The following is a 27,518-nucleotide window of genomic DNA, read 5'->3' on the forward strand; positions in this document are numbered from 1 at the left end:
CTAAGATACGTATTTCCCAGGGTACTCCTTTTGTTCAACTCATATATTCAGTTATCAATCAGCAGGACTGGCTTATCTAGGATGTTCAGTGAAGAAAAAAAGAAGAAAAAAGATATTTTCTAATACTAACCAACTGTCTCAGGCATTCAACATTTTATTCCAGATGTTCCTTCTTTCATAATCTGCCCCTACTGGAGCACATCAGGTATGGCTCTCCGGAAGGGACAGGGGTGTGCATGTATCAAGGAAGCAGACTGGTTGGCATTCATACTTCATAGTATTTAATATTTAAAAAAATCTTGCAATAAAGATCAAACCTCAAGCTCAATGGATACAAATCATAGCTGTTTGCAGTGAGGGAAACTCACGTTTCGAACACCATCATCATCCAGTCCCATGCATTAAGCATCGGCAGAAGGCCTTCACATCCCTATCTCAACCATAAGGCAGAGCAATGAAGGTGTGCATGGCAAGGCAGAAGAGAAGCTAAAAATGAAAATATTGGAATATTTGAATACTCCTTCAGAGCATTTGTCATTACAGAAGAATCCAGACTTTGGCACTTGCACTTCAATTTTTTTTTTATTGTCATTAGTATCACATACGACAGCATTGCACAACTTGCCATTACTACTAGAGAACTCAGTGAAAATCAGTAATACTGAAATGTACACAAAAATTAAAAGAAAAAGAGTTGAAATGCCTGAAAGAAGAAAGTATGTTTTCAGGTGGGTTTATTTTGCCACTATGAAGAACAGAAACTGAATTTAACACAGTAAGCACACTGTGCTACACTTAGAACAACGAAACCTAGAAACACAAGACCTTACTCCAAGCCTCTCCATTTCTGGCAAGATGTACAAGGAGCTTGTCATTTCTGTCTGTGGTTTAGCAGGGTTCTACTGTATTTAAATTTCAAAAATATTTAAACCAATTGAACTGTACTTTAAAATTTCAAGCTCAGCTAGCAAAGCTTTTAAAGATCTACTGACACTGTAATGAAAACTCTAAAGCTTTTCACTGAATGCCACTTTACAAATCCTCTATTGACTTGTTATTTATCAAGTACATCTAGTTGAAAACAAGAAATTATTATTTAAGAGTTCAATGGAATCGACTCATTTCAACGTTGGTCTTAAAACTCACATCAACAAAATGCATTTCTACAGCTATCATTGTGATGCTCCATGGAATTTCGAGGAAAAGAAGAAGGAAATACTGTACACACTTTAGACATTAACAGAAAAGAAAATGCAATCCACATGTAGAATCAATAGGATTCTTTAAGTCTTTTCTTGGTTTGTGACACCGTGCTTTAAAAAATGCTCATAGATGAAACTATTTATATACAACTTATATATTTCCACTCAAGCATAGAAGCCAGCACATTCTCATGAAATACTCAAAATTAATATCATGTGGATGTGTAAAGTATTAAGAATAACAACAATAAGAGGACCAATAAGAGCTATTATAAACTTCTACTGAAGATTTTTAGCAATATTAAATGCTTTTCCCTGTTTAAGACTATTTTAGTAAGCATATTTTATTCAGCACTGCAGGTATTATCATTTTAGAAAGCTAAAATAACTCTAGAGACACTTCCGAAAGTTTTTAAAAGATACCAGAACAAGAAAAGATATTAAGGCTACCATGAAGGCTGCCATTCAGACCTGAGAAACAGTTTGTGATATAGCAGGGATGAAAATGAAAGCAAATAAGCAGATATTATAAAAAGACGTTATTTCTCCTTTCTAGCTACATTTTAAAACAGCTCATCTCTATCTTTGAAGATTGGTAAGGAAAATGAGAAAAAATTACAGGAAGTTTAGAAAACCATACTGAAAACCATATCAGAAAAGAAACACAAAGCAGATAGCTGAATTTAATTGATGTCAAGCTCTCTTTCTACTAGGTTCATCACATTTCCGTACATATTCTGACAAGTAACTGAAAATAAAAGCCAGTGTTTGCTTAAGCAAATCAGTGGGGGTAAAAACCCTGAACTTTTAAGATGTAAACTGTTTTATAAACACGTCAAGTTAAAGCAAAATGCCTGCAACAACTGGAGACCCTTTGCAACCCTGCACACCACATTCATGGAATTCTCACATTTTCTAAGGCACTTCAGATCAATTTCCTCTCAAACACAGAAGAGGAAGTCTAACTGTTTTCCTACAGTTCTAGCCTGTAACTTCTGTGAAGGAAGGTGGGACCTGAGCAACAAGTCTTGCTTGCCTTTTTCTCTATAAGGCTCATGCAAAGAAACTGAGAAAGAATCTTTGACTCTTACATTAAATGGATGTGTTGAATTCACAGCCAAAAGGAAATTTTAAAAAAAAAATCCATGAAGAAGGCAGACAGAGGCTCAATAACAACATTTTTATTAGGTACAATTTTCTTGTACTGTTGAATCAGAGGGATCCAATTTCTCATGACTTATACATGTACTTTTTGTGGCCTCTGCCAATGTGTAATAGAATCAGTTTGCTATTTGCTTTCATCTCTGAGGCATTTTAAGAAGTACAGGGATTCCAGGGTCGATACAGAACAAAGACCAAATAGACTGTCCAAAAAGTGTTTTGTATCATTTCCAGCCATTACCAAACATGTTTTTGGAAGGCTTAGAAGTATTGTACAGACAGATATGGAAGCAAAACATTGATTTTCTGTATTATCATTTTATTTAATATATAACCATAATAAATCCTTATAAGACTGGACTTTTTTTTTTTTTCCTATTTATATAGTGATATAGGGATATTTTTTTCCATGTCCACACGGAAATCTTAACAGCAAAACAGGCAAGGGAAAGAAGTGAGGGTAAGTAAGAAAAATTAAAAAATAAAAACAAACATCTCCCTGCTCTGGGTTACCTACAGTCACTGCTTGCAGCCTGGGCATTGTAATTACAGCTTTGAAACTAGCAAAATAAATACTTCCCTGGCCCTAAACAGTTAACAACTCATTTCTGCAGCTGCACAGTACTTCTTCAGTAAATAGATAGTATTGTGATTGCTGAGGACTGTGACTTTTCCCCCTGAGTTTAATATGGTTCAAAATACACTAAACAAAAACTATACCAAATTAAATATAGTCACAAGAATTGCTGACTGGAGTCACTGATGGTTATAGAACTGATCTTGGCAGTGCTGGTGCCATGTTGCTCTCCATGCAAACCCCCTTCCCAATCTTCCAATTCATTCCAAGATATTCAAAATACAGTCTCAGTTATTTTTATATGCAGAGGTGACAAGGGGAAAAACAGGAAAACGAGTGACAGCAATGTACGTTTTGTGAAATCAGTGCCTATGGAAACATAACTAGGTTACAAATCTGTGACAGCAGAACAAGAATTCAAAGATGATGCATACTGAGGAGAGGGGGCCAGGATCTTATGCCTTCAGTAGAAAAGGAGGTCTGCCAGGGAAAAGCACTTTCCCATTTCTTCCATTACCCCACTTCTCCATCCTAAGAAAACAACTAATACTGGTTTATGTAGCCCTGTCCCTGAAAGAGATGAGGTTGATTCACATTTTTATTATTTCTTTAAAGAACAAAAGAAACACCATGAAAGCTATTCCAAAAGACACATCGACCTTATGAAGTTGTTCTTCCACAAAATTAAGCCTTTAAGAAATATTTCAACCAAAACTGTAATATTTGGATGGTTAAACATTGCAGGTTGTTCAAAGGGTATTGAACCAACATGATTTCAACCTGCAGAAGAGAAAAAGCTTAAAGACTCATTGTAAATCAATTAAGTACTTCTAATCCCAGTTTAACAACTATCTACTCCGTGATTCTTCACAAAGATAATGCTTTTTGCATACTTCTATTTTGCTTACAATTAAGCAAAATTTGAATTCTTCCTCCTGCATCCTTTTTGAACCTATCTATACCTAATGATGAGAATATCAGCAACATAACTTACTCATGTGAAAGGACATTCTACTTCAAAAATATAATTGAAGCCAAGTGAGTAGTCGCAGAGAAGACCACATAAAGAATCACATCATTAAATCATCTCAGGATGCACAAAATCCACCTAAGTGGAAAGATTTGTAAAGAAGTAAGTGGACAGGGCAGAGGACTTGTAAACTCAACACTTTATAGTGGGGTAATCACATTTTCAAGTACAAAAAAGCCAGGAAAAAAAAAAAAGAAAAAGGACAACATAAAGGACAGTCAGAATTATAAAAATCCAAGTGTCTTTTTTTATTCCTCCCTGCCGCCAAGCATAAATTTCTGGTCTGATCAGTGGAGGGGGAAAATTCTAGAAGACAACAGGACAATTCATTCATAATTAAATATATATATATATATATATATTTTTTTTCCCAATTTCTTTCCCCAAGATAACTGAAAGATGTGAAAATAGAAGTAGTGTAAAATATTTGGGATATTTTTTCTTTAGATTAGAAGGTATCACAACAGAAGTGCGTTGCATTTTGGAGGCACATACACAAACAGTGGTATACAGGCCCTTAAAGCTGTTTGTCCCCTATGCATCAATGCCCTGCCAGTTGGCAAGCCTGAGCCAGGAAGCTGTCAATTCCAATCAAGTTTAGGCGATGCAGTCCTATTAAAGAAGTCTTGCTGGTTAAGGGGCGTCCACTGTTTCCAAAGCATGGGAAGAAAAAAAAAGGGGGGGTGGGGGAGGGAGGAAGAGGGGGGCTGGAAGGAAAAAAAGGGCTCTGCTTTCCTGCTTTCCTTAGATTTGAGCTGGCAACTTTCACTGACTAGAGTTTTCAAGGAGCTATGAATGAGCTTAACAAAGGAGTTCTGTGGCTAGTTTCTGGCTGAAATCCATGTCAACAGTTTTTAAGGTCACAGGTCACACTAACTAACATTTATTCCCAGCAGACCCTGCTCTAAACACAAGCTGTAAGTAGTACAAATTTGGAATTTTTCTGTAATCCCTTGAGATATTCCTGATCCTTCCACATGTTTCTGCTCAATTAAAAACAATTCTCACTTTGCACCACAAGAGAGGCCCCTGCTCAGAAATCTTATTCTATCCTAAGAATAAATGGACAAAGACCGCAATCAAAGGAAAGGAAAGGGGGGAGGAGAGGAACTCACAACAAATCACACCAAAAACCTTAAATAACTCCATACAGAATCACATTCAGTTAGTTACATTTTCTGCCATCTGCCACAAACTATTATAGATCCATTTCTTTTTATCTTAGAAAAAGAGTGGTGCAGAGCTTAACTATTTTGGCTGAAAGGGATTTCCACACCAACGTTCCTGCATTTCACTTCAGAAGAATGATTTTCATTTTGGTACAAAAGGCTGAATACTCACTGAAAACTTCAAACCTAAATCTGAGTTCCACGTGGGTATAGCACATTCTTACACCAGTAACTGGCCAGTAAGTTGACAAACCAGGGAAATCTATGCAAAGTTTTATCTTATTTTTTAACTTTAAAAGAACATGAAGCAATATAAAAGCCATAAGCTTAAGTTATTAGCACTCCTTCAAGCAACTATAAGTAGGTGCTATAGCTAACAGTTTAACAGATAAAATAGAAATCCTACTAGATAATTTAAAAAAAAACAAAACAAAACAACAAGGTTCCTATCATAGTGATAGGAATGAGAGAATTCTTGCTCACTCCAATTCCATCGGTTGACTTTCAGCACACGCGAGCCTCTGGGCCAGCACAGCCTCTCCAGCAGCACGCACTTCCCTTGTGGTGTCAAAGCAGTAATCATCATCATCTCATTCATGTACCCAGGACCATGTCCTCCTCTCAGAATGTTTCATTATTATTGCTGCAACCCCTTCTGATAGGAAGGCAAAAACCAGCACGTACGCAGGCAGCGTGTGAGGGAGAAGTGATTCTGTGTGGCCTGGCAGTACTTACCTAACACCTCCCAGAGCTTCTATGTTATCTGAAGCAAAGAAACATTTCAAATTAAATATGGGATTAAATTGAGCAAAATCATATTCGTGTAGAAATAGCAGTTAAACTGCAACATCTTCACCTGCATAGAGCTGCCAGAGCTCTACTGAGTTTGACTTCTGTGGAAGTGGAGAACTACAGCAGATGTTCCGTCTGCCTTTACAATTTAAGAATGAATAAAGTACAATGCTTTTGTCACATCCCAGAAAATATATTTAAACGTAATCAATAAAGTGCAAAAGTTTACAGATTTTGGTACTGTACCATAGCAGTAATCCAGTCTGGATTAACAATTTAGTTGTGTTCTTACACAGCCTAGTAAAGTTCTTCAAGTACATAAAAACCAAGTAAAAAAATCTTTTGAAAACTATAAAGTTGTCAGTTTTATAAAGATTCTGCAGTAAGGGTAAAAAAAAAATAGTTTGAGTTATCAATATTTTTCATATTCTTAAAGCAGAACTTTTTCTTCCTTCAAAACTGCATGGAAGGACAGAGCTGCCAGGAGCCAGAGAGTCTACAGCATATTCAAAAAATTTCAGCTGCAATGAAAACTTTCACATATTTTTAATTAATACCTTTCTCAGGGGAAAAAAAAAAAAATGAGAAAAAGAAAAAAAATTCTTCAATGTCTCCCAAGAATTTAAGCTTCATAAGTTAGCAGCAGCTTCATAGCTTCATAATACACTGTCTTCATACATCTTCAGAACATTCAAAATACTATAAGAAACATACTTAGAAACCGTTTAAGTATTAACTAACATGCTTGTAATGCCTTTAGCTGCGAGGTTTTCACTCTGCCACCCCAGAAGCAGACCATAACCACAAGAGTTCCTCAATCTAATCTTCAAGAAACCAGACTGTGAAATGAAACACAGCACTACTTTCGGTACTTACTGACACTTACACAAATTGCTTTCCACATTGTTTTCCCACCAAAACAATATTCAAATCCATCAGTGTCAGTGCAGTTTGAGTTCTAGATATAGAAGTTAGCTGAAGGCAAAAGTCAGCTGACACAACACAACGAACAAGCCAGCTTCAGCAGAACTCTGCACAGACAGGGTTGCTAGGAATTTGAAGAGATCAACTAGCAAGGAGCCTAAACCAATGATGAAATTAAAACTAAGTGTCAACATGCAAATTCTTAAGAATCAGAAGGTATCCGTATACTTAAAGAGTACAAGAAAGCAGAAAGTTATGGAATTACATTACATTATTTTCTTTCAAGAACAAATTATGTACATCTTTGACACCACTGAGGTTAATGAAGCTTTTTCACCCTATGAAAGAGGATTTCATCTACACACAAAAAACATTAAAAACAAGTGTGGGACATGGCTGTAATGGTGTTAAAAGAATGTCTCAGAATTGTATGAGAAGCAGAGTATGGAATTGTCTCTATGACTTTTTTTTTTGTAATAGAACACTGCAACTCAAATTCAGAACTATTTATACCATTCACCCTCAAAAGCCCATTACAGATCTGATGCAAAGTTACACTAAAGCAAATCTATAAAAACAAATCAAAGAAAAAATGCATAAAACCAAAACCAAACCAACAGCAAAACCCACAAAAACAACAGAGAAAAAGTTTCAGCATCTTAATGCACATCCACAGGGATTTATTTGAGCCAAAATCCTGAAGTCCTTAAAGGGCATCTTAAAAAGAACTCTTTAGGTACTGAAATCTTGTTATGATATTAAAATCACCAGATTATAACTCAGAATTTCACAGCTTCAACACTAGCTCTCAATATACTATGCATTCATCATTTAGAAAGGAAAAATATTAAAAAGCACATCTTAAAGTTTTCTAATACATTGCATTGAAAAAGGCAGTACAAAATACCAATTTAACCAAAAGTTTTTGATGTGTGGTGGATGAGCTTCTAGGCTTTTTTAATTCACTTCACTTTTTAGAGCACCAAAAAACCCACCAGACCATCTGTGACAACTGTTCCACGCTTTTGTTCGCCCTCTGCTGTCTGAAATGCAGAAAGTAACACTCATACAGAGAGCCGTACAACTCAGCAAATTCAAGCAGTATCAGATCACTGCAGTTTTGTTTTTAGCTAAAAATCAAGGCGGGGGGAGGGGGAGAGAGAGGAAAATGAATATGAGAGATAGTCAGTGGTTCTACATTAAAGGAAAACCCCAGAACACCTAAACAAAACAGGTTCTCAACTTACCAATCAGATATTTCCAGAAATCTGTATGTTGATATCCATAGCAGGAACAAAAGAGATTACAGAAATATATAAATATTAGGAAAAAAATATGTTGCCATTTCTTGCAACAATCATGAAAACTATCTTGAAAGCAGATTATTAAGCAACAGCAGTTAAAATAGCCAAAACACTTACACTGTAAAACTGAATTGGCTTTCTGCTGGCCACAGGAGCAACATTCATGATGATAACATTGCTGCTATTGAACTCCTAGGAGTGCCTTACTGTACTTTGCACGCACATGAAGAAGTGTCTGGATCACTTCACGTCTCAAGGTCAGGGCTACGACTTTTGGCATTCTGAGAACTGACACAGCTTTCAACTGTTTCCAAAATTCTGCTGACATTTTTCAAAGCACAAGCTGAACGAAAACAATTTCCTTTTTCTGTTCCTCCTCTATGAGGAACCAAAACATTACCGATTTTCCACCTCCAAACCCTTTTGCCATGCCCAGACACACCAAACTTTTCACTGATAAACAGTTGAATATTATCACCAATAACAAACAATATTGCTTAATTCTTATATTGTCACTGAGCACAGCAAGGAATACCTGAAGCTTGCAGACATCCAGTTTTCCACTGAGTATCTACTGGGACAAAGCACGTACAATTCTAACAGAATGCTGCCAGCAATCTCCAATAAAGTACATTGAGGCAATGTAACACTTTTACTCAGAAACAGTTTAGAAGAAAAAATTAAGCAGTCTAGTGCAATAGTGCTGAAGCGGGTAGGGAAGCTTCAAGTAGAGGAGTCAAAAAAGTTTTCAAGACTCTTGGTGAAGACCGCATTAATTTGGTGGGCTTAGTGTTAAGAGTCCACTGGTTACACAGCTCGTAATAAGACAGGTCTGTCTAGACTTACATGGTGCAGGTGTAAATGCAATCATTTTGTTGACAGAAAAAAAAGCAGTGGAGAACCACACGCACTCCCACATTTTAAACAACCTACAATTTAAAAATAAACAAAGAAGCAGTCTTTTCATCTTCACTTGTTTTCTCATAAAATTCTCACTTGCTTCAGCATATTTTGATGTACCCATTTATATCAGCATCCTTATGAATTAAATTAACTCTGTTATTAAAACTAAATTATTAGAATTGTATAATCCTAGTTATATCTAACTTCATTCATGAAGGACACCAAGAAGATTCACATTAACAATAGCTGCTGCAGTTCTGGGAACAGAGAAAGTAAATCCGTATGATGCTTATTTATATTCTTCATTATCCTCCAAAACTTACACTCATTTGCATTAAAGACGATCTCTTATTTTCTCATTAGTCCACAGGAGAATGAGACAACAGGAATGAAGCTGAATCCCAATTTACCTACTGCTGTTCCTGCATTGGTTTGGCTGTTTCTTTTAGTTGGTTGAGTTTTTAATTTTTATTTTTTTTTTATTTTAGTTATGAGTTGAAGCAGAAGGCATTTAGCTACAACACAACTCCTCCATTTCTTCTTGGCATTCACTCAACATAAGGGAGCTGACAGCAAAGAACTCTTATCCAGGAGAGATCAAGAATGGACTCATACTAATCATTTAGACTCATTTCTTAAACTGTGTCTACCCTTTAATTTATCATTAATCAAGAAAAGTTACTTTATGCAACCAGGCACTCCCCACACAAGCAAATCAGTTCCCTGTCTACGTAGATGAACTAGAGAAATTCCTCTGTCTTCCATCCACATTGCTGGATTGCCATCGCCATAGCTGTTAATGGTTGAAAATACAAAAGAAAGGATGGAATGAAAGAAACTACTGACAAAGCACCTGTCATCCCTCCTCCCACACAGATAATCAGTAATTTTGGTAGACTTCACACTATTTTTTCCAAATGTTAGTCTTTATCACTGAAGGTCTAATTAGCAGATCACTGCTGCCAGTGTAATGCTGAAGTACAGGACAGTGAACAGTCGATATCTTTATAAGTCGAGTGCCAATGCAAGCTGCACAAGCGTACTCATGTTAAATTACACACAACAATCAAAATCAGTTTCATGGCATTGCTGGATTTGACTCAATAAAGGCAGAAAAATCCTTGCACTAGACAGCTTCTCTTATATTTTGCACCGTCTCCAAAATACTCCAGGAGTTGTATTCAACAACACACATGCAAGAAGGTCCCATTTTGCCACATGCAACATGCAAAACTTGTACGCCAAGGACAAGTTCCTCTCTTTCTTACACTAGATTCTCCCATGTGAAGAACAAACCAGAAACAACTGAGACAGATGTTTACAATCACTGAGAACAGGGTCCTCATTCGTAACTGCTTCAACACCATCCAGTCACCTAGCTGGCTCTTCGTACAGCTAAATCTCAACTCTCTTTGTCTAGGTCACTGTGCCAAAACATGAAAAAGCACAAGACGGATAAATTTATTTTAAAAATAAATAAATAAAAACAAAGGCAAGGTAGCATGTAGAAATCTTTATTTCCATATAATTTTTTAAAGGAACTAACATATTGGTAGATATGAAACCTGATTGTACCTGCATCAATTCTTGTGAATAATGTAAATAAAAATCAGACTATTTCAACATGTGCACAGGTGATCATAGAAGCTTGGCTAGAACTTCTTAGTCTGTACTACGCAAAATGCATTGCTCCCACCTTCAGCCATCCATCTGTATATGGCAAACACTACAAAACCCTCAACAGGACAACATAAAGCTCATAAACACAAACTTTCAGAATGTGGACAGCATCAGCTCTGAAGATATTTCCTCAGCTACCACCAGATGCATCGTTAATAAAACTTGCATATACAAATGTCCACAAAATGTCTTATTAAGATCAGTTCTGACAGTGAAAGATAACATCTGCCATTATGCAATGTCATAACAAATTACTGCAAAGAAACAGATTTTTTTTTTCCTCTGTATCATTAATTCAAGAAAATTGACTACAAACACAGTTATCTACAGAAGAACTCAAAGTGCAATATATCTTGCAGCACTTCTACAAAAGAACAGTGACTTCGAGGACCAGACAGGAAAATAATTTTGAACAGCTGGAAATTATCATTACAACGTAACAATGCAAAGTCATAACACTGTTTCCCTGTCTGCCAAAAGCTAAACCACAGACTTACCTTAAGATACAGAAGCAGCTTTTGGCCCCAGAAGATAAGCGACAGAACCCAAACCTCTGTTTGCTGTCAATGTCTGTAAGGACAAATGTAAAGTTCTGTCCAACTTGGCTAACTGCATGGCTGAAAATAAGAAGAATAAAGAGGGAAAACTTAATGCTGAGCTAACTTCAAGTCAAAGGTATCCATCCAACCTAAGTACGCAAGTCCTATAGCATTTCCTCTTTTACTAGAAGGTCGTGTTTGGGGGTTTTTTGTTGTTGTTTTTCCCTCCAAGAAATTAAATCGGAAAATACATATCGATATCTCTAGAAACTTAAATATGCAAGTGGCTTTAGTGTGGGATGATACTAAACAATGCATTTATCTTTAAACGAAAAATGATAAACTATTTTCAAAGCAGTACATACAGTACAAACAAAACCCATGTTCTGTCACGCAGGCAAAATATTATTCTTCATTTGAAAATAGGTTTACTCTAAGAGCAAGACAATGTTTCATAAATAACATGCTGAGCTTATTTGACACTTGGATATTTACTTACTGAAGTCTTGTATGTATCTAACAATTCTGTAAGTATGCCAAATAGACCATTCCTCAGTGTCCAGCAACTCTGCCCATGCTGGAGGACTCTCCTTTACTCCAGCAGCTATGCAATCAGTTAAAGGAAAGAACACACTAGTGTGCAAAGGAGGAAGAGATAACTGGGATCGAAAGCATACTGCACTAGAGCCAGCTATGACTGTAGGCATAATTTTTAAGACTTTAAAACAATTTTTCCAAGTATTGCCTCATCTGTAGGATCTTAATGGCTCTTCAAGAGCAGCACAAATGAGCTAATAACTTCATGGATTCTGGCTGCCACTCATACCCCAGTAGGAAGTATCACTCTAGCAAAATCTACCTGGATTGGAAAACTCAGGTAAGTGATGCTCAGAATGGTCACATTGAAAAAATCTGCTTTACATTTAAGCACAATGGTTTTTGAATGCTATTTACGAACAAAATGAAAGACGTATATAAGGTGCACCACATCTATCTAAAGTTAATCGAACACTCATGTGGTGATGGCAAATTCCATTCAAACTAAGCCAATTCTCCTGCCACTTTACTGAGATGTAGTTATACTGTAGACATGTAAGTTTACTACTTAACACAAATGCTGACTTTCAGTGGGGAAGCTGTGACTACTAAAATTATTAGCCGACTTTTTAGATTTGATATCTCATAAGGATATGAAATTAACACTTATTTCAGGTTGTCTTTTCAGTGAGAATAGAGAAATATGAATAGAATTTACATGTGCATCTTTACAACTCAGTAACAACAAAAAAACACAGAATAAATTCAGGCCATTTAACTATCATAGTAATGAGCCCTAAAAACAAGCAAATATCTGGAGAAAATAAAGAAAAATAGACTTTCATAAAGAAAAGTTGGATCCATCCAGCACTAAGTACTCCATATTCACAGAAAGACAAAAAGAAAGACACCTAAGAGCATTTCAGTAGCCTGAGAATTAGACGGCGCGAGTACTAATATCCTACAGAATTCTAACTGTCAACAGAACAGCATTTCCATAAACCATACTGAGCTGGTAGGGTATACCAAAAAATCCCTTACTGGTGTTAAGTTTTATCTGTAAAGCTTGGATGTAATGTTACTATGGTGATTTTACTATGGTGTTTTAGAAGGGGATTACATACTTAATTTTAACAAGGCTAAGAGCAGAGTGTGTGCAAGAAAAGCATTCTAGCTGACAATTAAAATTATGGAACAGGAAGAAAAAAACCATGCTTCACTCACGGCAGGGAGAAGCTTGTTTATCACCCAATTGCAACAAGTTGGTAAGTTCCTTCCCAGCAAACCTAGAGATTTTTGCATTTGCATTTATGTGATTCACAGAAACTAAACACACCTAAAAGGCCTTGCTCAGCTTTCAGTTGTTAATTCTTTATAGCGTAAAATAAACTATTCATTATCCTGGTTAAAGATGTCTTTCCTTTTGCTCACTCTAACCAAAGTATTTTTGCAAGACCTTGTGGGAGGATCTCATACTACTTTGGGCTCTGAGCTGGTGAAAGGAAAAGCAGTCTCTGTTCCTCAGTGGTGAAGCATGTATGATCATCTCCATCAGAAGGTCTTCATTCATATTGATTGTTTTTCCAGAGATGCTGAAGAAATGTCCTACACAGAGTATTATTCCAACAGAATAATTCCAACCCATGTTCCTCATGTATTTGAACAACAACCCAGTATCTCCACTATTATAATAAAAATTTTTTAAATCTCAACATAACAGAGAAATTCCAGTTCTAAAACTGTCATAGCTTGAAACAAGGCCATCTACTCGATGGAAACAGTACCTAAATATTTAGAATGTCTATCCTGAAAAATGTTTTGGTGTTTCTTTCTTCTTTTGATTAGAAAGAACAAAAATTTATTAAAAAAAGAAATCACCTGTAGGACTGAGAATTACAGTAATTGTAGACCTGATCCAACACAGTACTTTTGAGGCATACAGAGGGGGTTAAAATTGCTAGAATACAAGTCAACTCTGTAAGTCACAGCTGCTAAGGACATTTCAGGCATACAGATGAAGAAAATACTTCTTCCAGAAGCAGTTTCCTTCTGTCTTAGAGCAGGAAAATGGTTTACTGAGAAGACTGAGGAGAATATTAAAGCACTATCTGAGATAATTTCATTACGGGGCTACCTGCTCACTACTTTCAATAACTTGATTTTAAATGCACTATGAGAAGTGTATAAAGAAATACTCAGTGATCAACAGTTAATAGAAAGAGACAAATTACTGTACATTTGTCACTTGCTGGGTTTCAGATAGACTCTCTATGAACAGGTATTCAATTGGTTCTAAATCTGAAAAGCTGAAGAAAACTTTTCAATTCAGGTGCACTGTATTGTTCTCTTTGCCATGGTCCCACTGAATTCATTTGTAGTGATAGAAGACTGTTGCTGTAACATGCAACAAGGTGAGTTCCTTAGTCCCCACACAGTTCCAAAGCCAAATTTACATCACAAAGGACAACAGCATGTGCTTATATACTTCCAAGTGCACACTCATAAGTGAACATGTACACTTATTTATTTGTGTATCAGAAAGAGATGTGGCAGACAACACTTTCAGGTGCAATTTAAGACATCTTTTAATCTAAATTTTAGGTATACCCCAAGACTACAAACCCTTCTTAGTTTTCAAAATGGCTGGCTTTTCTGTGTCAGTCTGTGATGCTCAGTCAAAAAACTGAATCCAGAAGTGAGAATTACTTTTCATTAAGTTCTCATGTGCACCCCAAATGGGTTTTCAATGTTTCTATCTTTCAAAAATGTTATATTGCTGGGGGAAAAAAAAAAAGAGAAAACAATAACAAAACCCCAGGTACAATAAAACTACATGTTATAACTATAGATGTGTCTGCAGTATAAAAGGAGCAACCTTAAACATGCACATGAGAAAAACATATACATCTACTTCCTCAATCCCTTCCCTTAAGAAAGGGAAAAAGATCAGTAAAAAATGATTCCAAATTACCAGGAGAAGTTGTGGCTTTTGAAGGTCACCCAAATCAACAAGCATTAGTTAAGAAGTTCTTGCTGACAGTCTAGGATATTCAAATTCTCTTTTTATGTACAAATCAGGTACAGTAGAGGTGTTGGCAATGTCAGCTGTTGCCAGCAGTGCCTCACCAGCGTCTCTCAACCCTGACCTGCAGGAACTGCCCAGAGGGCTGAGAGAACATTATCACCTGCATGACCTGTTCAAACTTTCAGCTTCCTCCAACTACAGATTACCACATAGCTGACCTCAGACGTGATTCTAACCAATGAAATGCTGCTTCTATGTGGCATAAGCAGCAGTGCACTCATTCAAAATCTGCTTGCTCTCACCATGAAATCATCAGACCTAACTCACAGTGAGAACAAAACTAAAAATCTAAAAAAATAAAAAATTCTGACAATTCCTAAATCACAAGAATAAATTTTCTCAGTCGGCTACAGTTCTTCTCTTGTCCATTAGAAACTACACCACAATTTTTCAAAAAAATTAGAACCAGACTTAAGAAGTCACAAGGAAGGCATCAGCATTCGAGCTAATATCGAGGCCTAGAAATGTAAAGCACTTTATTAATTCTCATTTTGGCAAATGAGAAGTAAAATCCAGATGTAAAGGAGTTCTGACATGAATATGCATATTTGACAATTACTACCCAAGCATTTTCACATCCAAATGTTACACAGAAGTAAAACAAAACACACTTTTGTGGCTGCCACTGAACAGCTCAAACTTTTTATTTTTATTTTTATTTTATTTTGTCCTTAAAAGTCCAGGACAAAGGGATTCTGAGACTAGAATGTGCACTTTGGCACTTTAAATCACAGTCAAGCAGACAGAACATTAAGAACAATATGTTTTTTACTTTCTGCAGTGGTTTTATTAGAAGCTTATTTTCTTGTCAAGTTTGAAAATCTAATCCTACCTGTCCATGTAGAAGGGGAAACAAAACTTGGTCAAAGTCTGTAGAACTTCCTGTGGAGAGAAAAAAAAAGAGATAATTTATACATCTAATGGGACCAATAAATCTAATATTAACCACACCACACAATTTCACAACTTTGCCCTGAAGAAAGACGAGACAGATGAAGAAATATGGGCTTTATCAATTACATGGAAGGAGTACCAGGCAGTCAATCATGTGAAATAATAAACATGATCAAACTTCATTAAAAATGAAAAATTAATCAAGATTCACACATGGGCAGGCAGCAGGAGCCATCCAGCAATTCTCTAAAGGGTAGGAGGAGGTTGGGTTGTTGAGTGTTAACACTTCTCTAGGGACAAGCTCTACCCTGACCATATGGATCATAGTGAATAACACCAACCCACATGGGTTTGGCCTGGCAGGACCACTTCTGCTGGCACAGCTTTTGACTGTTACCTAGGAACAGAGGTCTGGGGGATTAGAGAATACTTCCCAACATCAGCAAGATAAATAACAAAAGATAAAGCCAATAGGTCTCCTAGCAGGAATGTTTAACACTGCCTACTGCTATTAGAAAGACAATATGAGTGTTACAAGACTGATTAAAATAACATGTATTAAAATAAATACAAACTGTTTAAACTACAAACCATTTTCTAAATGTTGCAAAACAGCACCACACACACAGAACTTTTAAATATATGTATGATCTCAAAAAAAAAAAAAGCGCGACTGTGAAAACTGAAAACATTATTAATATTTTTATAAATCACCTTCCACTGCACGCCTTTAAATGAATACAGTCATTAAAGAAGCAAAAAAATACATGTACCAAATAGTTGTGTTCACACACGGAAGTAATCTGTTCACGCTGTTCCTTCTATAACATTCAAATTTGTATTACAAAATCCACCATAAAGATCAACTCAGATTGCAGACCTACTACCACGCAGTTCATTGTCCATTCTCCTTCACAGTGAAATACTTCAGGACTTGTAACATCATATATATTTCTGATTTCAGCTACAAGATTACTCTGACTAGATGGCAAACCTGATAAACCCAACACTTTTCTGGCCTATAGTAATAAATTATCACCAATAACTAAATTGATGCTTTTCGCTTCATTTATTTCTAAAACCAATGCCACCATTCAACAAATAAACTACATCAATCTAATAACCTATTCAATGAAGCGGAAAGCATATTGACTCTCTTGCAAGAACATGTTCCTCCTACATAATTCAAACAAGCACATCCCATTCTTAGCAATGGTTTCAAGCTCAACTGCTCCAGAACTATTCTTTGGAGGTCTCCTGACAACTAAAATGTAGCAAGTTCTTTAGATTTCACGCAGAAACAGATATGGAAACTTTGACTTCTTGACAGTTTATTGATAGATTATTTAACAACCTTCTGTTTTTAAAGAACAAGAAAGAATCTATTGAAGGATGGCATGTAAAGCAATGAAAAAAACTCCTTTCAATTTTAACAGAGGAAACCTGTGAAGCATCTATGCAGGTTTCAGAGTAAAGTCTGCAGAAATGCATTTTCATACAAAAAGTCTTGATAGTAAAGATCTCATTAACATGACTGGATTCATCCTTGTGCAGTGTCTCTGACTTCCACAGGGACTGAGAGTCTCCTGCACAACTCCAACTATGCACAAAAACTGCACCTGGACAAATTTAAGTTATTTCACACTTGTCCTTTACCCATTGCTGAAAGCTCAAACCACAAAAAAGAAAATCAGAATTGTAAAGCAATTGAAATTATAATTGCAGCAGAGTAAAGCGTATTTATTGACTTCATTGTATGTAGTAGCTACATTCTGAAATAAAATTGTTAGAAGGTAAATAACATAAAAGTAGAACATACTCTCCATCATTTTGATAAAGCTTTGAATGTTTACTGTAACTGCCAGTATAAACACTTATTTGATAAAACATGTTAGAATCTCATCAGCATCGTGTTACTGGAGGATAATAGACTGTATTACTCAAAACTCTCTTTCCACTTAATTTTTATGGCTTCCTAAAAACAAAGTGTGTTTAAGAGAAAATACAGTGAATTTATTTCACTATATACTGCCCTGTCTTTCAAAGAAAGACTTTGCAATTATATTATAACATAGTTTTTACATTATTGAACAAAATCTGCCACTCATTATATACCAATAGCAATCTGTGTTGTCTTACAACTGAGAAATTGAGACAAGTTAATAACAGACTTAGTTCTAAATTTTAACTATTAAAAATCACACACAAAATTAGGCTCTAATTAGCAAAAATGCGGATCCTTTGCATGTAAGACATAGAATTACCAGAGAACCGACCCTATTCTTGCTCAAGTAGCAAGCTTGTTAATGTAAATATGTTGTTTTTTTTTTCGATTAAGTACTGCTCAGTTTTAAAGCTTAGCAATCCCTACATCAAATACAACTTTAGGTGATTGGTTACTTACAGCCTCGAAAAAAAACATTCTCTCTTTAAGACTCCAAACAAAAAAAAAACCACCATAAAACAAAACCTAGAACTCCTCCATGCCAGCATCTTCTAATCCGTTCCATGTTTTTACCTGACATGAAAGATAAGTGTAGTATCTATAGACTTTTTTCTTATTTTATTCCCTTATGCCTATTTTTTCAAAGAAAAACCTACAAAATGCCTCTAAAACAAAACATCTGAAAAGCAAACAAAACAATACAATCCAGGACACACAGCTGATAAGCGTAAATTACCCAGTAGCTGAAACCCACGTCTCTAGGGTATCACATGCCAGTTTTCTGGATCAATCCCCAAGTTTATATTTTCACAAATCTTCTTACATGCAGTTTGATTTTTAACATTTTAATGAGCAAAAAGTGCATCTATAGCAGGCAGCCAACACAGTTAAAGTGCAGGGCATGAACTGCGTCCCCTGAGGGATTCAGCCCAGCCGTGTCACCAGTGGCTTTAGGACATACACCACCTGGTTCCGCGTCCCAAGGTTCCAACTCTTTTCATAATCAAAACACTGCTGACATTATAAACCCCACATGGGTTTTCTAAAATCCTTCCCAATCAATAAAGCCAGTACATAACTTATCGGAGACAACACAGAGCTCATTGATTAAGTTTGGTTTCAGTAGCAAAGTTTTCAAAATAAATGAGCCAGGAAGAGAGTGTTCAGCCCTTTTGTGCCACACAGCAATTTATGGAGGTAAGGCAGTCTCTGAAACGATTTCTCTCTCCCTTCACACTCCACACAAAATACACTTTTAAAGCACACGGAAAAGAAAGCTGCTAAATACACTGGTATGGAGAGAAGACAACTCAGTGATGAAAGAGATAAATACTGGTTTAAATTCTTTATTTCCAATCAGAGGAAGTACAAGGGAGGTTGTCACAAGCAAAATGCTGGACAGAAAGGGTGGAAAATGCAAGCAGTCTTTGTCTTCTGCAGCCAGAAAAACCACCAGAATCCATGAAACCAGCATGAAATGCATCCTGTTTGCATGGAGGGCCACCCAAAAAGCTGCAGGAAGACCTCACCAGGCTGAGGAGGAAAAAAGGAGCTCTGAGGGCAGGCAGGGGCACAAAGGGGCTGCAGAAGCACTGAGCGGCCTTCAGCGGGGCCATGGAGCTCTGCCTGGGCCTGAGCTGCAGATGCTTTTGTGGGAGCTATTCTAGCTGATAGCTACAGAACAAAACAACTTACTTTCAGAAACTGCAAGCTACCATGAAGTGAAATGAGGTACTAAAAGAGAAATTCACCACTGAAAGCTTTTGTGTATTTATTATTTCTGCTCAGAAACAAAATCAAATTTGAACATGTTAATGTTTGATTAATGCTAATATTTAAAAATGTTAATACAACAGAGTGCTAAGATGTTAAGTAAAACATTATTCAACTATTTTTAAATTTGAATAGTTCTTTAATCTACCTTATTACCACAAAATTGTAAACTGCTTTCAAATTTAAATCATCTATTTGCATAATTTTAAGCTAAGAATTATTTAGATCACCCACTGCAATGGAACAACAGGATTAAGAACTCCAAACAGATGTCAGTGCACCCAAATAACCAACTTAAAACAGGCAATAACTCCATGCACAGAACACTGAAAGGAAATGTACAAAACCTACAACAACGTAAACCCTGTTTGCTATGCAGTTGGTCAGAATTTCACGTGTGTGTTCCTAGGAAAGGAAACATCTTTATGCACGCCAATAAGAAGCACCTCAGTAACAAGCGCTGCTGCTACCTTAAACAGCACTTTACAAAGCAGCTACTTTACAATGACCAGGAAAACATAGTCTTGCATCAGCATTTTACTGAAATAATATAAATCTGAGAAAGTAATACTAGAACAACAACAACAAAAAAAAATCCATCCCCTAACAAAAACAACGAGTAACTATCAGCGATCAGTAAATTTCATCTTCTAAAGGTTTAGACATTAACTTGCATTTATTAGTAATGTCAGCTTATATCAAATTGTTCTAAAGTTATTATTAAAGGTTATTCTCATCAATTATGCAATTGTTCCAGGTAATCATGTACTTAACATTCAGAAGCATTCCAACAGCTTTATAAAATGAATTCTCAAAGTAAGGTATCCTGCATGGAGAGGCTGCGTCACAACAAAGAGCTCCGATTTTTGCATGATTATCAGATCACAGAAAGCAAAGAACAGTAAGCACTATTTTCCTCCATTTAAAGAATCCGTTTTTTTTTCCAGAACTGACAACACGCATTCTTAAAAGAAGAAAACCTTGGCTCGCAAAACATTTATATCAAACTTCATCTTGCGTTGGTTTTAATGATATCATTTTACATCTCACAGCAGTGCTAAACATTAATACTTTTGATAATCACCAAAATTTATTGGGAATCAATTTTAATCACTTCTTTAGAAAGCTCTTCCACTCTAAAAGAAAACAGGTGCATCAGTTACAATTATATTGTCTCAACTTAGTTCTCTACTTTTTAGTGCTCTTTGTATATCAGCACAACTGCCCAGGACCAGCCCATCCATTTGCTTAGGGTTCCACAATTCTAGTAGCTCTTTCTGAGTAATTACAAAGCTTGGACTAGAGGAGGGGTTTTTTTCCTACAAGTCACTTCTTCCCTTATGGAGGTCAGGAGTGAAATGATACTCAATACGAAATGGCATCATTGCACTGACCTTAGGAAAATGCTGTGTAAAACAAAAGAAAACATACACACGCAGAGACAAACACCATAAGATTAACTGCAAGAAATAAATAACTTTTCCAAATTATATTGAGACCTGCTATCATTTAAATATTTTAAACATAGAAAATATGTGCACAGATGGGAAACTTTTCTCATTGCATTACTAAAAACATATCTCACGATAAAGCTCAAAATCCCTGAATTTTTTAAACCTAATTGTGACTCTGTTTCTTAGAATTCACACCCCAAGGCCAAAGCTTTCCTGCCACCAGTCCTTCAAATCTGATTTGGACATTACACGGGAGGAGGCTCCAAGCCTCCCTGAGGTCTCACTCCTTTTACAACATACGCAAAAACAGCAGATAATGGGCCTATGCTGAATTCACTGCTCTGCACAGCTCCTCCTGGGACACAGGCCTAGCAGATGTGATAAAAACTGTGTCAGAGAAGTAGCTCTAGTTTTTGCCTTAATGACAACTTCAACCTCTCAACTAATAGAACAAAAGAACAAAAATGACTATTACTTGTTTTTTGGTAGAAAAGAGCTTAAAGTAAAGCTGAGCTAAATATTTAAGCAATTTTGCGAAGAAGGGTCTTGAGTAAAGGCTTTTAAAATCCCTCCAAGTAAATTGAGATTTAGTTTTATTCTGAGACAACTGGATTTCAGCTAACATGCTATCTTGAAAAATGAAAATCTACAACTGTTGTGATAAGAATAATTGTTCCACTCAAATCATGAAGAACTGAAAAACTGTACAAACTAGCATTAACATCAAGGCCAATTATGTGTTTAAACACTGAACTATTGGTACAGATAAGGAACGTCAAATCAGATAACTAGAACTGTGAATATTTAGCAATTAAAGACAAGGAATATTTTCCTTTCAACATTTAGGAAAAAAATCAAGTTTGAAAAAATAATCAGACTTCTCACACTGTAAGTCAGTTGCACAGGTATCTCGCATGAAAATATGGAGTTAAGTGTACCCACTGGTTAACATTTGTTAAATATTATAATTCTGGCTTAAGATGACTGGCTCTTTTACACATTGCCTCAAATGCTCTATTCAGCTGCTACCGCATACCCACTTAATCAGCAATCATTGTCCTCCGAGGCAGGACTTTGTTGTCAAGACAAGCACCGAAACCTTTAAAAAATTTCAGAACTGGCATAAGAAAAAAGTGATCTTTGTCAAACAAGGAGAAATTTATGCAAATCTTTTATAAACATTCACAAACATTTATTTAGCTTTTGAAATGTTGGCCTCATTTGAGAGCATGAAAATGAGGGGGAAATAGGAAGATGCAAAGGACAGCTTAGAGGCTGGCACACTACATAAATATTCAGAAGGAAGATTATAGGATTCGTGTTAGGCTGTCTTAGGTTTCTCCAAAGTCCACATAGAATACCAAAGAACAAAACTAACGAGAAGTAGAGCAGATGTTAGACAATGCAGCAGCCCTCTTTTCCACACTCACTTGGCTATACTTGGATGCTTTCATTTTTTCTTTCAATATGGTTAGGTCATTCAAGGATTCTCCTATAGACTCCGTATTGTGGCTACAGAGCTATAAGCTGGACCTCTGTCAGCTTTCCAAAAGTTCCCAATGAAAAGGCATTATGCAAATTCCACCTCTCTTACTCTTTCAGGAAAAAAAAAAGCCTCCAGTATGCAGTCATTGGAGTATTGGAAGTCCCAGCCTTCATTTCTGTATGGTTGTGTTTGCCTTAGGGCCATGCTGCTTGTTTTGACAGTGGATCCCCCTAGATAGTTGGGATTAGTCGAGCTTGTTTAGATAAACTTGAAATCAAGGCCTTCTCTAGGTAGACAGCTAGATGTAGCTACTGAGTTTCCAGCTGCCTTCTTCTTTCATCCCAAAACAACTGCAGATTCACAGTAGAGATCACAGCCACAGGCTATGTCACATACATAAGTACAAAATTAAAGGCTGCTAAAAGAAGCCTTTGTATGCCTCAGTGCTAAAATAAGGAATCTGTACTGCACAGTTTAAACAAATTATTCAAAAACACCAATAAGGGTCTGCAATGGGTAGTTAACAAGGTGTACTCACAAAACATATACGGATTACAAAAAAGGGCAAGATCATGGGTTTTTTAATCATTCCTGCCTTGTTCACTGTCCAACCTTCTCAAAAAATATGTGCAAGTTCTTTAAAGTATCTACCAGATTGTTTGAAAAAAGTGCCCTGCTTATCAAATGCAAACTTTGTGATCATAGGACATTATGAAGATAGTATTCCAATTAGATTTTTATTCACGTTCATGAGAAGAACTGGCTAGATTTGATCTCCATGGTAAGAACATATTACAAAGCATAAAAACTCATTCAAACAAACATAATGCATTAAAAGACAAAAGGCCAGCTTTCCAAAGCCACACTGAAAACTATAAGCAAATTCCACCCATAACCACATTACACCTTCATTGAACTGCATTGGAGCTTAGCCCCAAAAGGGCATTTATTCATCAGGGGTAGGAAGAACTGACTTTTTAAAATTTCAGTCTCTTCTAGCTGGGTGCAAGATTTTACAGACACCTCAGCAGCATCTGGGCACAGACAAGAAACAAAATTAAAGAAAAAATGAATCACAATGATGTTATAAGCAAATAAAGCAAAAAGGACAGCCACTTAAGAAAATAAATAAATAAGCAAATAAATAAATAAATAAATAAGCTGACTTCCGTGAATTTAATAAGTATTATTAAAAATCAACTCCCGTTCCTTGTTAAAGAAAAAGGCCTGAAGAAATTCATGATGTTGAAGGCAAACAGTTTAAAAACAGCAGCAGAATTTTACAGTTAAGAAGCAAAGAAAAAAATTTGCCACGAAGAACTTCTTTGCCTTTTTTGCAAAGGACCTCAACATCGCTTTATATTCATCTGTACTATTATGGAAATTCTGCCATCTCTCATTGCAAAATTAAGAGATTTCACTGACAAGATCTTTTGCGGAAATTCAAAGTATTAAAAACCAAAAGAGAATAACATTAGAGTCCAATTTCCTCCTGCATCAGTTACCAAAGAAAATATTAGACTGCATTCAATGAGTCATTTTACAAATTCATCATAAATTCAAGCATAAATTCTCCATCAGTGACATCCTCAGCATGAAGTAAGCTACAGATTAGGAATTCTAACCAACCATCGAGCAGAATACGTAAGTCCTGAGAATTAAACAGTTCTATTCTATTTGAAAGAAAATAGAAGAATGCATGTAGAATTGTTACTAAAAAGCTCAATACTGATGCCAAGAAAAACACCATGGATATGTGTAACAGACTGTTATCAAATACAAAAAATTGATATAATTTCTCACAAATGTCTTCTGATTGCAACTACCTGATCCTGCTCACTGCTGCAAAGAAGAACACAAAGTTCTCTAAGTGATTTAAAGCCAGTTGCTGATGAAGTTACTTATCAGCTACTAGCAGGCATTACCTGCTCTTTATAGGTAAGGAAATGTAACAAAACCAAACTATCCCAAAGGGGGCAACAGCCAGCCATTTTTAATTTTTTTTTTTTTTTAAACTTGGGGGTTCCCATTTCTCAGGCTCACATGCACACCAAGTATGCTGATACAAGCCTCACAACAGCATCTATGAGAAAGTGCATTCTCAGGAAATTAGGCTATGTAAAAATCCCAAAGCTCCAGTTACATACTCTTACACACCAGTTCTCTTTCACAGCTAAGATAGTAAAGCATTAAAAGAAAATACCATCCAGAACAGAAGTTCTGTTTTTTCCTATGACATATAACTTTGAATGCAGTACTCTTACACTTAGCATTCTTGCATGCAGTTACTGTGCGTATTCTGTAGGGCACCCTACCAATACAGTCTCTAAACTATATAAGGCACAGGGATCTGAAAACAACACAGAAGACCACAACTGAATACTTTGTATTATTGAAGTAACAAATCACCAGTTGACTTCTTTAGGAAACCATGTTTGCACATAAATTATGTCTCCAGAAAAGAAATAGGCAAACAGTGTGATCCTACAGTGTTGTCTGAGGGAGCCCATAAAACGTCATGCCTGCTTCAAAGAAATAGTCACATATAGTAAGACTCCCTAGTTTGGGGGGGAAAAAGAAGAAGGAGAAGAAAAAAGTTGTATTTCCATCTACCTCCACTGAGCCCAAACTCTAGGAACTCCTACTTCAAAATCTACTCCTACTGTCAAAATCAGTCAAGGAAATCTGCTTCTACCCTGGAAATTCAGAAAAACAATGAAAAAGCAGTCTCTAGAGATCTTTCGTGGCCTCTGCACCCAGCTACAAGAATTCAAGATGATCTGAACGTAACCACACCGCTTACCTACTGATATTTAGTTTAATCCTGTTTCAACCAGTGTCCTGATCAAACAGCAGAACTTATTTGTTGTGCATACAAATATCAGCATAACCAACCATAACAAGAATGATCATTAAGAGCACTGAGATGACTTGACAACAATTTTAATATACTTATGTCTACCACATCGCTGGAATTTTTTATTATTTTGACAAAGCAAAGATACTTTCTACATGTTACTAATTTTTGCGATTGTGCATATATTGATTGACCAGAAAGTAATCGAATATTTTCAGGAGACTGAAAAAATAAAATTTTCTATAACATTTTGATAATGGCCAGCTTAAACAAGTAGAATATTACTGCATAAGCATCTTTCATTATAAAGGATCTTTACTTGATGTGAATATTTTATAGTTTTATCAATGAATTCAAACATAGGTGATAATGATGGCTCACTTTAGGCCTGATCCCACAACCTTTACTCACATGAGTAGTCCCCAAAGGATTTCAATATGGCTACCTCAACGAATAAGGGCTGGCAGGACAGGTTTTAAATTATTCATGTATTCAGAGGTTTTTAAGGCCAGAAGGGACCATTATGATCATCTAGTCTGACCTCTTGTATAACAAAGGCCAGACAATTGTATCCAGTAATATTTGTTCTCAATTGAATAATCTGTGGTAAAATCAAGTCGTGTTTATTAAACTTTGACTAACAATTCAAATTTTACATGAAAGAAAACTGAAACTTTTCAGAAAGTGGCTTCAGCCACTTCTCCTCACACTTGAACCCCATTATTCCTCTATTTCCATTCCAAATTTGTCTCACTTCTGAACACTTGCTTTTGGCATGGCTTTCCCACACAGACTTCAGAGTCCAACACTATTCCAGGAACTCTCAGGCCAAAATCAAGTCACCAAAGTCACCTCCTGGGCCCCTTCAAAAGATTAACTGGCATTTCTTTGTTGCCTTCTGCACTTTTAGCACTGCTGCATGCACCATATTTTCTGAAATGCAAATATTAGAAGTGGAAAAATGTACCACTAATTCAATGATGTAACGAAGAGAGAAAACAGTATCTCCAGCTCAACTCCTCCATAGATAGAGACAAATGCAGTAACTGCTGAGATTGCCTAACTTGAAGACTAAAAAGGAAACAGTTCTGAGTACTTTCTCACTCAGTGTGCTCAGGCTTCAGCACTAACTTTTTTCAGGCACTGACTTAACTACTTTGCTCAGTACAAATCCATTGCAATCATTTTTGCAGCTTAGCACCTGGCAGTAGTAAAACAAATGTACAAAGTCATAAACAAGCCTAGAATGTTATGATGCTATGCAAAACTCTGTTCAGTATCTGAAGGACTTAAAAGCAGCTATTCTGTTAGGCTGCTATACATATTCTCTGAATTCTCTCATCATAGAAAAATTTAACTTCCATAATGCTTAGATTTACTAAACTTAATTCTTAAATGGAGTTTGGATGAAGAGATTATGTCAGTGGTTCAATTAAGTACCTTTATCACTTATTTTTCAAAATTAGAACAAAGATAATATGCCCTACTACATAAACAAAGGCATTAGAAGAAGCTTTGCATTATTTTTTAATTCTGGTGAAAGAAAAGGTATAAAAAAGCATGAATAGAATGAACAGATAAGAAAACTAGACTTCTTTCATGGTCTAAAGGAAAGCTAAAGAAAAAACTTGTAACATACGATGATGGTATAATGAGACAAACAAGGAATATAGTGGTGGGGTTTTTTTCCCCCACTTTCATATATTAATACAGTTCTAGTCTTGAAAAAAGCCTCACTTCAGGAAACGCTCAGTTCTACAGGCAAAGGCCATGATTTAAGACTCCTGTCCACTCTCTCCCTCTAGACTTGAACCAAAGAACCCAGCTTTTTTGAAGGAGGTGAAGCTGCTTCCACTAGCTGCATTACCTGCACATAGGAGCTCATCTCCTTACTGGCTGCATAGACTGCTTGCTCACTCCATACAAAGGTTTTCATTCATGCTGCTATTTCACCACTTCCTAGACAGTAGGGGTCACTGTACATGAGAAACACTTAGAACTATCCTACATTAAGTATTATTAGTCTTTCAGCTGAAAATAAACTTGCTGTATGGAAGCAATATGATAGCTCTATATAAGCTGAGATTATCAAATGCTTCAAAAGAGTCAAATACTATTTGTTTTTGTTTGCTTTGTTGTTTGTTTTGTTTTTACTGTTTATACTGTTTTAGTTTCACTACAAAATGTGAAACTAAAATTCTGAAAT

The 27,518-nt window shown here is 36.2% G+C and overlaps 1 protein-coding gene across 9 annotated transcripts in view; it reads right to left on the reverse strand.

The window, feature by feature from the left end:
* The window catches only part of DENND1A (DENN domain containing 1A), a 174,621-nt gene that overhangs the window by 114,202 nt on the left and 32,901 nt on the right, over window positions 1–27,518 (reverse strand). For all 9 annotated transcript variants that reach the window (XM_090121572.1, XM_090121574.1, XM_031601948.2 and 6 more), the window contains exons 4-5: window positions 15,736–15,785; window positions 11,240–11,359 (exon numbers count right to left, since the gene is read on the reverse strand). In XM_090121572.1, coding sequence (XP_089977698.1) covers window positions 11,240–11,359; window positions 15,736–15,785 — 170 coding nt within the window. The remainder of the gene's footprint in view (window positions 1–11,239; window positions 11,360–15,735; window positions 15,786–27,518) is intronic.

The sequence above is a fragment of the Phasianus colchicus genome, chromosome 19 (assembly GCF_987193195.1).
Source record: "Phasianus colchicus chromosome 19, bPhaCol1.hap1.1, whole genome shotgun sequence".
NCBI classification, from domain to species: domain Eukaryota; kingdom Metazoa; phylum Chordata; class Aves; order Galliformes; family Phasianidae; genus Phasianus; species Phasianus colchicus.